Source organism: Zootoca vivipara, chromosome 11 (assembly GCF_965207765.1).
Source record: "Zootoca vivipara chromosome 11, rZooViv2.hap1.1, whole genome shotgun sequence".
NCBI lineage: Eukaryota > Metazoa > Chordata > Lepidosauria > Squamata > Lacertidae > Zootoca > Zootoca vivipara.
This window is the reverse complement of record NC_142594.1, coordinates 47,266,550-47,281,105: the sequence shown is the minus strand read 5'-3', so window position 1 is coordinate 47,281,105 and position 14,556 is coordinate 47,266,550. Positions and strand designations below refer to the sequence as shown.

Below are 14,556 nucleotides of genomic sequence, written 5' to 3'. Positions count from 1 at the left end.
GACACTGAAGTTCCTAACAGATCTTCCATTCAACAATATCCTCTTTCGGCAAGGGGAGGGGGCAAGGTGCTTGAGAAAGTGGTAGTGACCCAACTACAAGCATGCCTTGAATGAAGTGGATTATTTAGATCCACCTTAATCTGGTTTAAGGCTACTGAGGTTGTAGTAATTGATTACTTTTATTTGGGAGAGAAATACACATTTTTCAGTTTGGTGACTCTTGATACCGTTGATCATAGTATCTATCATTCTAGGGGGGCTTCATGGATTGAGATTGGGAGGCACTGTTTTGCAATGGTTCTGTTCCAGAGGTTATTCCCAGAAAGTAGCATTGGGGAACTACCATTCAGCACCATGAGATATGACCTGCAGTGTCCTGCAGGTTTAGTTTGTTCTCTGATGCCGTTCAACATCTAAATGAAGCTGTTGCAAGCTGTCATCAGGGGATTTTGAATGAAGTGTCATTAGTATGTTGATGACATCCAGCTCTGTCTGTCTGTCTCTTGCCTCTGAATTGGGAGAAGCAGTTGCCTGAAGGTGGCATTGGGCTGAATGTGTCCCAGCACACCGAAATTGAATCCAGACAAGATGGAGGTGTTGTACGTTCCAGGTTCTTGAGTTTAGAAAATGAAAGATCTGCCAGCTGTGGGTTGGGTTGCACTTGCGCTGAAAGTGGGAGGGGGGGGATACTGCTAGATTCAGTGTGGTCATTAGAAACCTAGGTAGTGAAGAGTACCTAGGTTTGCCAGCCATGTCTCATCCTTGATGGAGAATACCTAGATACAGTAGTGCATGGTCTTGTAGACCTCTGTATTGGATTGCTGTAATGTGCTCTGTGTTTGGCTGACCTTAAACCCTGTTTGTTAGTTGACACTTCTGCAGAAAGTGGCATTCAGGGTGCTTAGTGGCCAGGTGCATATTGTGCCACTCCTAAAAGAACTGCACTGGTTACCAGTTTGCTTCTGAGCTCTAATCAAATGGTTGTTGCTGTATAAAGTATAAAGTCCTGAACAACTTGAAATACAGTATCTATTCACAGTCATCTACAGCACCTTCACTTTACCTGGATTAAGTTTAAGCTTGCTCACCTTCAACCAACCCAGTAAAGTTTCCAGACAGATGTTCAGAGTTCAACAGCCTCCTTGAAATGAGCAGACAGAAAAATGAGTCATAGTTGAATGTCATCTTCATATTGATGACTCATAAACCTAATCTTGAAGTGGCTTCTTCGAACAGTTTCATGTAGATGTTGAAACACATGGGGGAATTGTACTCCTAAGTGTCATGTCAAATGAATTTGTGAGTATTAACAAGATCCATACTTACAGTATGCATATTTAGCTTGACAAAAGGTACATTTGTTTGTTTTACAGTATAAACTTAGATCCTGTCCTTGATAATAGGACCCTGGGGTGGGTTACAACAATAAATACAGTAAACCACCTGGAATAAAAGACATTAAGATTAGCAATATAACAGAACATTTAATGCAGGGGTCAGCAAACTTTTTCAGCAGGGGGCCGGTCCACTGTCCCTCAGACCTTGTGGGGGGCCGGACTATATTTTTTGGGGGGGAAATGTGAACTAATTCCTATGCCCCACAAATAACCCGAGATGCATTTTAAATAAAAGGACACATTCTAGTCATGTAAAAACAGCAGGCAGGCCCCACAAATAACCCATAGATGCATTTTAAATAAAAGGACACATTCTACTCATGTAAAAACGTGCTGATTCCCGGACCGTCCGGGGCCGGATTGAGAAGAATATTGGGCCGCATCCAGCCCCCGGGCCTTAGTTTGGGGACCATTGATTTAATGGGTTTTTTTGCAGTCTTCATTCTGCATTAATACGTCTGATGAAAGAGGCAAGTTTTCAGCTGGTGTCTAAAACTAAGCAACATTGGCACCAGTTGAACTTTCAGAGGGTGTGTGTTCTACAAATGGTGTGCTGTTATTGAGAAGGTTTTTCAGTGGAACAGTCACGAGGAGGAGTAACAGCTCTCACAGTGTAACTTCCTGAGTGTCAGTACCTGAGTAGTAGTGATGGATTTTGCATATTGAAGAGGATGTCACATGACTTTTTGTACAGAGGTAACATTTCAGGGCAGGAAAGCCTTCTGAAATCCATATTCTTGCTTGCTGAAGAAAAAGAATAGGCTTTCTGTCCATTTCCTGCATATGCATGGAATGTCTTTCACAGCAGGAAGGAGTTACTGAAAACTAGGAATTTGTAGAGTTTTAATGTTAAACCTCTATTTTAAAAATATCAGGTTTTTCTGTTAACTTAATGTCCACAGCAGCTTAATAGAAATCTTAAATGCAAAAATCAGCTGAGACATGTACCACTTCAGACAAGCATAGAAAATAGGGAACAGAATGACTATTTTCTATGCTTGTCTGAAGTGGTACTTCCCTAGCTTTACAATATGCCTTTTAGTCTTCTTCTTAATAAGTGGCAAACTTAATTTGGTTTTCTATTGTGCATGTTAACCTATGACACTGAGGTCCAGTGCTGAGGGCCTTCTGGTGGTTCCCTTACTATGAGAAGCCAAGTTACAGAGAACCAGGCAGAGGGCCTTCTCGGTAGTGTTACCCGTCCTGTGGAACACCCTCCCACCAGATGTCAAAGAGAAAAACAACTACCAGACCTTTAGAAGGCATCTGAAGGCAGCCCTGTTTAGGGAAGCTTTTAATGTTTAATGGATTATTGCATTTTAATGTTCTGTTCTGTTGGAAGCCGCCCAGAGTGGCTGGGGAGACTCAGCCAGATGGGTGGGGTATAAATAATAATAAATTATTATTATTATTATTATTATTAATGAAACTTGCTGTCATAGGGTGTTGTGGTTTTTATCATTGTAATGTAAAAGAGCTTAAATTTATTTAAGATGATTCTCAGTGGAGCACCCAAGTCCCAATTGATAAAAAGCAACAAAATAACAAGCAATCAAAAGACCAAAGAAAGCAGAAAGCAGTGGCAGTGAACAACATCAATAACATAATGGAATTGAGAAGATTAATGGTACTTACCGGTAGGACTACTGGCAAACTAGTAGGATCCCTTTCAGTTTAATAAATCTAGTATATTTTTCAGTTCTTCTCATAGAAGAACAATTGGAAGAGCAATTGGCAAGTTCTAAGGAGAAAAAGTGTCAGCACTGCTGTTTTATGATCTGTGATTTTCTTTCTGTATTGTGCAAATCACTAAATGTCTTCTGTTTACAGATGATGACTTTGATCAGTTTGATAAGCCTGGTGCAGAAAGATCTTGGAGGAGGAGAACTGGAGATGAAGACTGGGACAGGTAAGCCCTTTTAAAAATGTTGTTCATTATATGGAATTCCATTTTGTTTTGAGTTTGTATTTTGTATCCTGCTTTTTTAAAGTGCAAATTCATACACTAATGAAGTTAGCTGCCTGCTGTGTTCATGTCAAATGCTCAGTTGTGGATAAATGTACACCTGTCGTGAAGAGCTTAGTCTGGAGACATGAACAAGTCTAGTATAATGAAGAACGTTGCATAAAACGATGGCAGGGTAAGACTTGCTCTTGCAGTTGGCTTCATAACTAAGTGTAGTTTAGTTAAGAAGAGAGAATTCCATGGGGGAACATATTTTTGCTTTAAAGGATAACATGTTTTATTTTGGATACAAACAGGTTCCTAAGAATTCTCTTAAACATTTTTAAATATCTAAATTGACTTTTGCTATTTTTCCTGTTAATGCTAGTGGCAAATATTAGAGACCTCAAACCCAGGACTACCTGCTGTTGTGATGCAAGCAAAGGGTTGTGCTGCATTGGCTTACAGCAGCATCTTATACAAGGCAAGTTGTACAGACCTGCACTGTTGGTGCTGCTAGATCTTAAGGCAAACCGAATGCAACAGCTCCTAGCAGTATCGAGTGGCTAACACATTATCAGTCCTGTAGATCTCAAAACAGGTTACATATTTATTTTTTGTTAACATTTTTTGTGGTGCCCTTAAATATAAACATTTACAAACTTATCAAAGTACAATTCAAATAAATAACAGAACAGTAAAACACAGTACTAAAAACAGGTAACAGCATTAAACAACAGCATTAAAATAAGGAGTAAGAGTTAAATAAAACTTGTGGGAAAATAAAAAAAAGTCTTTGCTGACGCTGAAAAGACACCAGGATCGGTACCAAGCAAATCTGCCAGGGAAGAATGTTCCACAAGCAGAGAACCGTCACAGTGAAAGCCCTGTCCCCAGTATTCAGCTAAGAAACAAGACCCTGTTCACCAAAGCAGCAACTGCAACTAGTGCTGCCACTCTGGCACTATTTCAGATCTATATAGTATAGGAAGAGGGGTAAGGCTGCAGGTGGTGGCCATAGCTAGGGAAGAGCCTCTGGAAATGCTATCATTGTGTACAGGTTGGTTCAAGTGGCCTGTAATAGTTGTGCCCCACCCTCTTCTGGTACTCTGTAGGGGTTTTGAGATAGTTACAGAGTGCCGGCAATGGTGACTCCTGCTTTAGTCAGCAATGAGTAAACGAACAAACAAACAAACCCCTGTGTTGCAAAATATGGCTCAGCAAAATTGAAAGCAACACGATGGCCAGAAACATCAAAACTATCAAACTGAAGTCTCTGAAAGTCCTTGAATAAGTCACGGTGCCAGACTTTACCCGGCGGAGATCAAGCTTGTAAAGCTTTGTATAATCGGCAAATGTCCAGTTCTGATGTCCAACTCTGAACTCTGCTGAACAGTGTTTCCAGGTAGCAACTACTGTTTTGTTATAATAATAATAATAATAATAATAATAATAATAATAATATATTATTTATACCCCCTCCCCAGCTACTCTGGGCGGCTCCCAATTGAGTATTAAAACAATACAGCATTAAATAATAAAAGCTTCCCTAAACAGGGCTGCCTTCAGATGTCTTTTAAAATTAAGATAGCTGCTTATTTCCTTGACATCTGATGGAAGGGCATTCCACAGGGCGGGTGCTGCTACCGAGAAGGCCCTCTGTCTGGTTCCCTGTAACCTCACTTCTCGCAATGAGGGAACTGCCAGAAGGCCCTCGGCGCTGGATCTCTGTGCCCGGGCTGAATGGTGGGGGTGGAGACGCTCCTTCAGTTATACAGGACTGAGGCCGTTTAGGGCTTTAAAGGTCAACACCAACACTTTGAATTGTTCTCGGAAACGTACTGGGAGCCAGTGTAGATCTCTCAGGACTGGTGTTATGTGGTCCCGGCGGCTGCTTCCAGTCATCAGTCTAGCTGCCGCATTCTGGATTAGTTGCAGTTTCTGGGTCACCTTCAAAGGTAGCCCCACGTAGAGTGCATTGCAGTAATCCAAGCCGGAGATAACCGTTCAGTTCTTCATCAGCCATTTAGTTCAACAAACACTCATAAGCAGAAAGATGTGTAATTTCTTCATTAGCCAATCTTTTTTTCAAATTGATAAAATATACATGAGAATGAAAAATACTCTGGAACAGTGCTCATGCGATTATGAGTTTGATAGTTTTGATGTTTTGCATTATTCCTTAAAGTTTTCTATACTGTGCTGTAATTGTTTCTGGCCACCGTGCTGCTTTCGATTTTGTTGCTTTAGTCAGCAGCCAGGACATGGGTGCAGCAGGGCATTATTTCTTTGCAGTACAGCATATGATCAGGCACCCATTTGAACATGGTTCTTTTTTCTTTCAAATGTTTTGCACTGTGAACACCATTAGAATGGGAGTTTGCTTTTATATCTTGTTACTACAACTTCATAGCTGAATTCTTTCTTGCCACTTGGAAAGGATATTGGTGTCCCCTTCCCAGTTAGCACCTGCTTTTCAAAAGAGCAAATGCTTTTGTGGGGTGGGAACAGAGGAGATGTGGAGAAAGAGAGTTGCTGATAATCTTTGATAAGAGGAAGGAATAGGAATTGTAGGTTACTCAAACTGTTGCTTTTTCAGCTCGAATAGTTGATTTCACTTAGATATAAGTGTTCTCTTATATCTCTTTATGGTGGTTTTGATGAATGGTCTCCTGACCTATTGTCCTGAACAGCAACGAGCATTTTCCCCCATGCATGTTTAATTTCAGGAAGAAAACATTAGGAGACTGGTGTTCTGTCAGTGGTAAGGGTTCTAGCCTGAGTGTGTGCTAGTCCAGGGATGTAAGGTCATGCACTGCTAGTGCCAGTTCAGGTTCTAGTCAACAAAGCCAGGTCAATGAGAGACTGGATTCCAGTTGGGCAAGGTTTAGTAATCTTGAGGTTGGATGCCAGTGAGCATGATCAAGTAAGATGAGGCAAAGAAAGCAGAGGTTGCAGTCCTAAAACAGCAGTCACAGCAAGTAGCACCCTGGAGAGCTCCAAACAGAGTCTAGATAACTAAGACAAGACAGGCTTGAATGTTGCTCCCATATGGCTATAACCAGACTGAGTTATCGGGGAGAAGGAGTGATAATATCTTGGTGACCACAAACGTGAGCCTGAAGAACCCCTAGCAATGTTGATAATGTGGAAAATGTGTTGGAATTGCTTTATATGAAGATTGGCAGTCTTCCTTTGTGACACTCCTTATGCTCAGTAAGTTCCCTGCCTCTTGCCATAAGAAGTTTGTACTGTGGTAAGTACCGGTAGCTTTTCTTCAAAGGAGTTAAATCAAGCACTAACTATGGTTTTGAGACTGCTAATCTTTCTTTAAAATTAGATGAACATAAAAGTGTGTTTTGCATTTGTTCTATTTAATTTGCTGTACTTCAGTACTGTTAAGAGTCAGTGGGCAAAAATGATCTGGAGGATTCAGCCGCGGACATGCGCAGAAGCGATTTCTGGTGCTGCGCTGCCCATTTCCAAAATGTCTGCAGCGCCAGAAATCTCTTCTGTGCATGTCCGTGGCTGCGCAGAAGTGATTTCTGGTGCTGGCTGCCCATTTCCAAAATGTCTGCAGCGCCACCAGAAATGGCTTCTGCGCCTGTGCGGCCCATGTCCGGCCCACGGATGATAGTCCATGGGAATCCTCCGGCCTACGGGAATAAAAGGTTGCCGACGCCTGTTTTAGAATAATTGTGAAGCACTATGTAACTATTTATCTCTAGCTTTTAAGTCACCTAAATAATAATATATTGAATTGTTTGTTTATTTAAAGCATTTTTACCCTACTCTTCAGATGAAAGGCTCCCATAACAGCAGAGTTTTGATTTAGGTGGTTTCCTAAAAAAAAACCTCTTTTTGAAATATGGCAACCCTGAAATTGCTTCCTCATTTCTATAACTCTGGCTAGTTTATGAATTACTATAACAGCTTTTAGAATCCTTGCTTCAGAAAGCTCATTGTAAGTCTGTGAATGATCTTTTCTTCCAGTGAATTAGACGATGACTTGCTAGGAGAAGATTTGCTGGCTGGCAAAAAGGTAAATAAGTAAGCTGTATGCATAAATATATAAAAAAGACATTAACTTCTTTGGTTCCGCTGGTTTTCTGTTTTTGTAGAGTGTATTGGAGCACCTCTGACAGTAACCTGATTGTGTTTTTCTTCAAGCATGTTCTTGTATATGGCAGCCTGAAAAGAGTTCAACAAAACCAGGTTTCCAAGCCAGTGCTATTTCTTTCATGTATGGAATGATTGGCAGTTTTTCCTGCTTGCTTCACAAAGTGGTGTGAGGGCAGTTATGAACATAAATGTACACAGAAGATACTGCTAGAAGGACCTGTTATAAGGCCAAAGGTTGGTTATATAGAGCGGTTGCATTAAGGGGAAACTTGAAGTATGCAGTATTCTTGTTTAATAATGACAGATAGCTCTTTTTAAACTGTCACCTGAATATTTAGCAGGAGCTTGTATACCAAGTATCAACGATCTTGCCAGGCAAGTGCAAAAAAGTAGATACTTTATTACAGGATTAAAAACCATCAGATTTGCAGCTTCAGCTTTTCTGGCTCTTATAGCAGTGTCTGGAAACAGACAATCAGTTCATGTATCAACAGAAGTGACCAGAGGAGAAATGACCGCTGGGTGGAGCACAGAGAGAATAAACTCCATGGTGCACCTGTAGCAGCAAAACTGGACACCTTCATCTGCCCCACTTGCAATAAAGCGTGTCTTTCCAAGGGTTTTACTTTACCCCTGAAGGGGTAAAGTCTTCATTGTCTCCTGAGACAGATGGATGCCAAAATGTTACTAGTGCTTTGTGAAATTATGGAAATCAGAGGAGGGCTGAGAAAATTTTCCTGAGGTGGAAAGCTTGTTAAGCTCCATTTAACAGCTGTTTCCCCATTTCTGTGGGCTGGCAAAAGTAAAATGAGCATATTGACATTATTTTACGCAGAGTCGTGAATTCAGCAATTTGTGTTTTATTTGCACTGAAAAATACCAGTGTTCTCCAAAGTATGCATTGCTATACTTGATGTAGCTATTAGTCCTGTTTGATGTTAAACATGGATGCTTTTCTTTGAGACAAGGTATGTATATGTAAATCAAATGAGGAGGGAATATCCCTTATAAACAAGGTACTGTGGTTGCTGTGGCAAGTGGACACTAGCCTGTAATGCATTTTAGCCACCTTCCCAGCTTTGGAGTTGTCCAGGCACACAAACTAGCAAGTTATCTCTTTCTAGCTCCAAACCGAAGGCTTAGAGTGGAGTAGGGGGTTGTGTTTGATCTCATGCAGAGCTGCAGTGCAAGGCATAGGCAAACTCGGCCCTCCAGATGTTTTGAGACTACAATTCCCATCATCCCTGACCCTGGTCCTGTTGGCTAGGGATGATGGGAGTTGTCCCAAAACATCTGGAGGGACGAGTCTGCCTATGCCTGATCTAGCCTCTCGTTGCTTGTGATGCGGTTTGTTCATACTGCATCTTAAACCTATCGTGGTGGTTTCCCTATGATTTTCCTTGCAGCATTATTAAACAAAGCAAACAGTAGTAGATCTGTTGTCTCACTTTCTTCATCCCTGTTGCATTTTTGTTAATCTTCTACTTAATGATCAAATATTTTTTTTAGCCTGCTTTTAAAATTGTCTTTTTTGGGTTAATATAAAATTGTATATGTTGTCCTTTAAAACAAGTTGTACTAATATGCCTCTTTTTTGGTTACTTGACCTGCTTTCTGTTGGATGGAAACAAATGTTGACAACACAATTAACAAATTGGAAGGTGTTCAGAGCAGCATAACAGCTTATCCAACCTTTAGCAATTTTGCTGCTGTTCTCTGAACTCCTTCCAATTTCCACGCACTTTCTGTCTCTAGATCTTTCCCAGTTAGCCTTTCAACCAGACCTTTGGCTGATTTATATCCTATATCCTTTTAAGTGTGTTGCAGGTGTGTGTGTGTTTTTCATGTTTTTATTATGCGTTTTATGGTTTTATTTTGCATTTATACGCTGTGAACTGCCCTGAGAGCTTTGAATTAAGGGCAGTACTGTATACAAATTTTATAAATAAGCACATAAAATAACAAAATAACCTTTAGAATAGCGGCCTTTAGATGTTGAGTAAGAGAGAGCTGAACATACATAACATTTGTTAAATCCTAAGTGCTTCACTCCCCCCAATAAAACCCACTTTATTGTCCCAAGGTTACAGCTTTTAAATATTCTGTCATGTAGCATGCTGCTGTGAGAGGAGTTTTTCTGCAAGTTCAGCAGTAATTGTTGGCTTTTCCCCCAGTTTTGTTTGGTGTTTAGTTTTCATGGCACAGTTTCTGGCCTGTTGTCTTGCCAACTGAACCTTCTAGCCAGCAGTGTTGCCACAAGCTTTGGTACTACAAACTCCTACTGGTCAAGATCTCAAGTTAGAAACCCTGATATGTGATTGTGCAAAACCCAGATTCTTTTATCTTCCTTTTGTGTGGCCTCTTGTTCATTTCCATTCCACTACTCTATAAATATTTATACTCGGAGTGGCATATAACAGAGACACTGGCATGTTTTTCATAGGCAGTAGGCATTCTTCAAATGAAAGCTCTGATTCTGAGGAGTATTGTAAGATCTCATGGCTACCACTTTCAAACTACTTTATTATTTATACCAGCCTTCTTTCAAGGAGTTTAGAGTGGCGTTCACAAGTCTCTCCCTTCTGTCTTAACTTTCCTTAACAAATTGTTGTAAAGCTTAGAGATAGTGATTGGCCCAAAGATGCCTTTTGAGTTCAGTAAGCCCACAACTTACACACATCTACCTTGTGCGGATCTAACTTATGTGCCTGGTAAAAATAATAATAATGGAAAAGGGGGGTGGAAATGGGGTGGACATAGAGGAAAAACTGCTCTGACAATCCCACCCACCATCACACCTGATGTGTTTGGATTATACACAATTTTGGCTTTAGGTGCGATCCCTGGAACGTAATCCCACGTAAGTTTTTGACTTACTGTATTGTGACTGAGCTGAGATTTAAACTTTGGATTCCCTGGTTTAAATCAAACACTCTTGCCACTGCACCACACTGATTTTTTATTACATTGTCTAGCCCTAGTATTGGAAAATATGCTTTCCTTCTTCAGAGTCAGGCTGTTGCTATGAGTTTTGAAATTGCTTGTGAATGTTGATTTTTTAAATACGAATTTTCATCAGTTTTTTATGTAGCCCAAATTTAAATACAAAATTTTATACTATTTCCTTCTAACCTAATGGTCTTCAACTGGTGGGTTGGGATCCACTTGTGGGTAGCAGCCTGATTGAAGGTGGATCGCTACCACCATGCATATATATATGGTAAAAGATGTTTGGGTTAAAAGTGGGCTCTGAGTCTGAAAATACTGAAGATATCTAATCAATTGGTTCATGGGCTGTTCAGAGTAAAGCCATAGAACAGTGTTAATCATGAAAGAATGCTGCTTACTGATAATTCCTTGTAAAAAGTTCACTGCTAAGAGAGCAGCCTTCTTTGCTGTGTTCTTAAATGTTACATACTGGGTTATCTCAAGGGCAATTCTTTAAATTTAAAATTTAGACGCAGTCAGATATGTCAGATGAAGAATTGAATGATGATCTTCTACAGAGTGACAATGAAGAGGACCAACATTTCAGGTTTGTCTCTTACTACTTCAGCCCAGTAATGTAATTGGGTTTCTAGATCAGTCCCTTGAATGAGTCTTACCAGAATAGGGGTGTGCACGTGTTTCACACTGGGAAGAGAAGATATGTTACTTTTTACATTGGAAGAGTATGACAAGAAATTCACATTTGAGACTGAGTTTTAAAAGTTGAAGAAAATACAGCTGCTATATAGAGTCTGTTTTCTCAGATGCATTCAGCAGTGCTATTATGCTGATTAAAAAAGTTGGTTTCCATCTTGGAAGCCAACAGGAGTTTATTTTTAACAAGACATTCCAATTGAATAATTGGTTAACTTTTAGGCCTGCAATATATAATTGTCTAAAAATATTTAAAAATGAAAATATTTTATCAGCTAAAAAGCAGTTGTGTGGATTTGTCTGAAAATTTTGTATTTTCTTATATGAATTATAATAACAGAGTAAACTGCAATGTTCTATAGCAGTGAAAACCTCAGATGGCAAGCCCCATATTTCCTTGTGTAGATAGCAAGTCCTCTCCTTAGGTGATACCTGTGGTAACGTGCATAATTTTAAACACCTAGAGAGATACCCAGTGAAGTCAGTGTAGACTCATTGAAAATAATGAACTTAAGTCCATTGATTTTATTGGGTCTATTCTGAGTCTGGCTAACATTGGATATTGCACATTATATGATTGTTGCCTAAGAAAGGTTGTTTTTATTCATACACAAACCTAACAATTTGACTGGATTACAGTTAATCTGTAGAGTTAACTGGTAAACTAGGTTTTCTTTTAATTTGATGGAAATCCTAATAATTGCATTGGTGCATAACTTCAACATTCAGTCCCATACTCTTCTGCATTAATTTGTTCATCTCTATGTCTTTAACGTATCATAGTTTTTTGAAAGGTAGGCAAGAAAACTAGAGGATTGTTACTTCCGGACAGTTAACGGCATTTTAAGGTGGGGGAGATCCTATAGTTGGCTAAATTAAGTCATAGGCTTTTACTGCAGAATTTGTTGGTTAACTTCTTCTGAATCCTCAAATTCTAGATAAGACACTTTGAGGACACATTTAAAATAGAACTTTTACAGACGATGCAAATTCCAATTCAATGTCTATTCAAACAGCCCTACCCCTTTAAAAGCATTATTTCATTGTAAGAAATAAAATTGAATGAAAGTCCAAATTGATGTCTGGCAGCATTAATGTAGCTCAGGCTGATGAGTAGTGAGTGCTGTGATAGTGTACGGTAGTCTGGGAATTAACATGAATTGCAGCTTGCTTGGCTACCTTGTACTACTTGTCAGCCTAACCTGTTAGACCATCTGGTTGGTTTGATCCCTCTGGTCAAATAGCCTGCAGCTGATGATAAGCTGTGGTATAAGTATGCATATTATGAGTTTGTGGCATAGAGTCAAGTCAATGTGTGAGCTATGCACTTTGCTATTGAATGCAGACACTGTATGATCTAGGTGCATCCTGTACAGAATGCACATGCACACATCCTGCTGTCATACTGTGGTTAATATATTGATTTTTCATCTTTCCTATTTTTTTTTTACTCTTATCATAGCACTCAAGGTGTCACAGTTAGTCTTAATGCTACATCTGAAGTAGCTACATCTTTTGAACTCTCGAAGCATGCTAATGATCAGTCTGTTGAGCAAGATTCAGAATATGAACAAGGGGAGGATGAACTGGGCTATGGCAAATCAGAAGTGCCTGAAGAGTATTCTGGGGAATACACAGAAGAAGGGCAGTATGAAGGCCAAGAGGCTGAGCTGACAGAAGACCAAATAGAATATGGGGAAGATCAGGGAGAAGAAGAGATTTATAATGATGGAGTGCTAGATCTCGAAATCAATGAACCTCTAGATGATTTTACAGTGAGTTTCTTTCTATTGTATTATCTGAGATAACATTGCTCCACATGCCTAGGTTTTTAGACTGATTTGAAATCTGTTTACCTCCCTAGGGATGTGGGGAAAATTAGACCTATTATCACTGTCTGCCAGTTTCTTTATCTAGGCTGTGACAAAGTTTGTGTTGACAGCTTGTTTGGCTGTAGGTAATGCTCCTTTGTCATTCTGGAAGGCAGTTGAGAATCATGACCTTGAGGATTGTATCCTTAAGGAAAAAAACAGCTTTGTGTGGTGGGGAGACAGTGCCAATTGTTAGAAGTACTTAATGCAAAAGCTTTTATCCAGGCTTTAGACACGATCTGATAAAGTCCTTCGAAGGTGAAAAGATTATTGACCTGCTAAAGACATCTTTAAGGTGCTAATATTCCAAAGTGATTGATGCCCTGCTTGCTCCTTTCCACCCCTCCTCTTTTTTTTGTAACTGAGAACTGTCTAAAGCTGAATAAAGAGGTTGGAGGTTACTTCACCAAATGTCATATGCATAATTGTTTCAGTTTAAGTTGCTGAAGCGGTTGCCCAACTTGAGTTGAAAATAATATAACTACAGTATCTGTTTGTTCAAAATATTGTGTACAAAAAAATTATAAAGAAGCAACAGATTCATTGATATTTTAAACTTGCTTCATTTATTTCTTGTAAAGCATGTAGTAAAGTGTTGTGCAAGGTGGTAAAGCATCTAGTTAGTTGGGAGTTACTAGAAATTACTCTGTAGGCATATGTTATGATATTAAAGAGAAAGAAGTATACTTCTTGGCAAAACTGTTGGATTATAGTGGTGCTTACGAATGGAGTAGAGTCTTCTCTAAAATTGGAAAAGAAAAACATCTTAAGGAATTAGCGCTATTTACTGTTAATTTAGTTCATAATGTTTCATAGCTATAGTAGTAACCCTAACTTACTGTGTTGAAACCATCAGTTTGTGTTGAAATAATGAGGGCTGGTGGCACCTATGGCCCTTCAGATGTTGTTAGACTCAGCCCAGCCAGAATGGCCAATGATAAGGGATGATGGAGTTTCTAGTCCAATCTGGAGAGTCACAGGTTTCCCACTCATAGCGTATACTCTCCTAAACTAGTTGTTTGTGCAAGAGATGTTAGTACCTACAACATGGATTAGAACTTGGAGCATGCCACTTGGAGCCAGTACCAAACATAAATGTTCCCAATCTCTTCCCTCACCCTGCCCTTTAACTAACACCCTCGTCACTTCTTATTCAACCTTAATCACATCTAAGTGCTACATTGAAATCATGGTTAACATTAGTCAGTTTTCCTTGTAACCAGCTTTAAATTCTGGTTAAGAAGGAACCCTGGTTAAGACTGCTCTGACAGAACAGACAGTTGTGACCAAGAGACCCAGGCAGCTTCAGATGGAATTTGTTTCCTCCCACAAGCAGAAGCATTTTAAGATTAAAACTTTTTCATCATACAATTATTTCAGGATGAAGATTATATGCAGTCCTACAGTGAGCAGCAAGCAATTGAACAGCAAGAATATGTAGCTGAAGAAGAATTGGAGGAGGTTGCTGACACTCAGACACCTCCAAACGAGTCGGAAGAGGTACTTTTGAAGAAGTGAAATCCTAAAGGCAAAATACTGTTTAGCTAGCACATGGGATTTAAAAGTATTTCAGGAATTG

The 14,556-nt window shown here is 39.6% G+C and overlaps 1 protein-coding gene across 3 annotated transcripts in view; it reads left to right on the top strand.

The window, feature by feature from the left end:
* Window positions 1-14,556, top strand: part of RBM33 (RNA binding motif protein 33) — an 88,924-nt gene that overhangs the window by 4,540 nt on the left and 69,828 nt on the right. For 2 of the 3 annotated variants that reach the window (XM_035130072.3, XM_035130073.3), the window contains exons 2-6: window positions 3,228-3,306; window positions 7,336-7,384; window positions 10,923-10,999; window positions 12,569-12,881; window positions 14,358-14,477. In XM_035130072.3, coding sequence (XP_034985963.1) covers window positions 3,228-3,306; window positions 7,336-7,384; window positions 10,923-10,999; window positions 12,569-12,881; window positions 14,358-14,477 — 638 coding nt within the window. Of the gene's footprint in view, window positions 1-3,227; window positions 3,307-3,750; window positions 3,827-7,335; window positions 7,385-10,922; window positions 11,000-12,568; window positions 12,882-14,357; window positions 14,478-14,556 lie in introns of those variants that run through there. The other variant, XM_088654276.1, reaches the window with a different exon arrangement.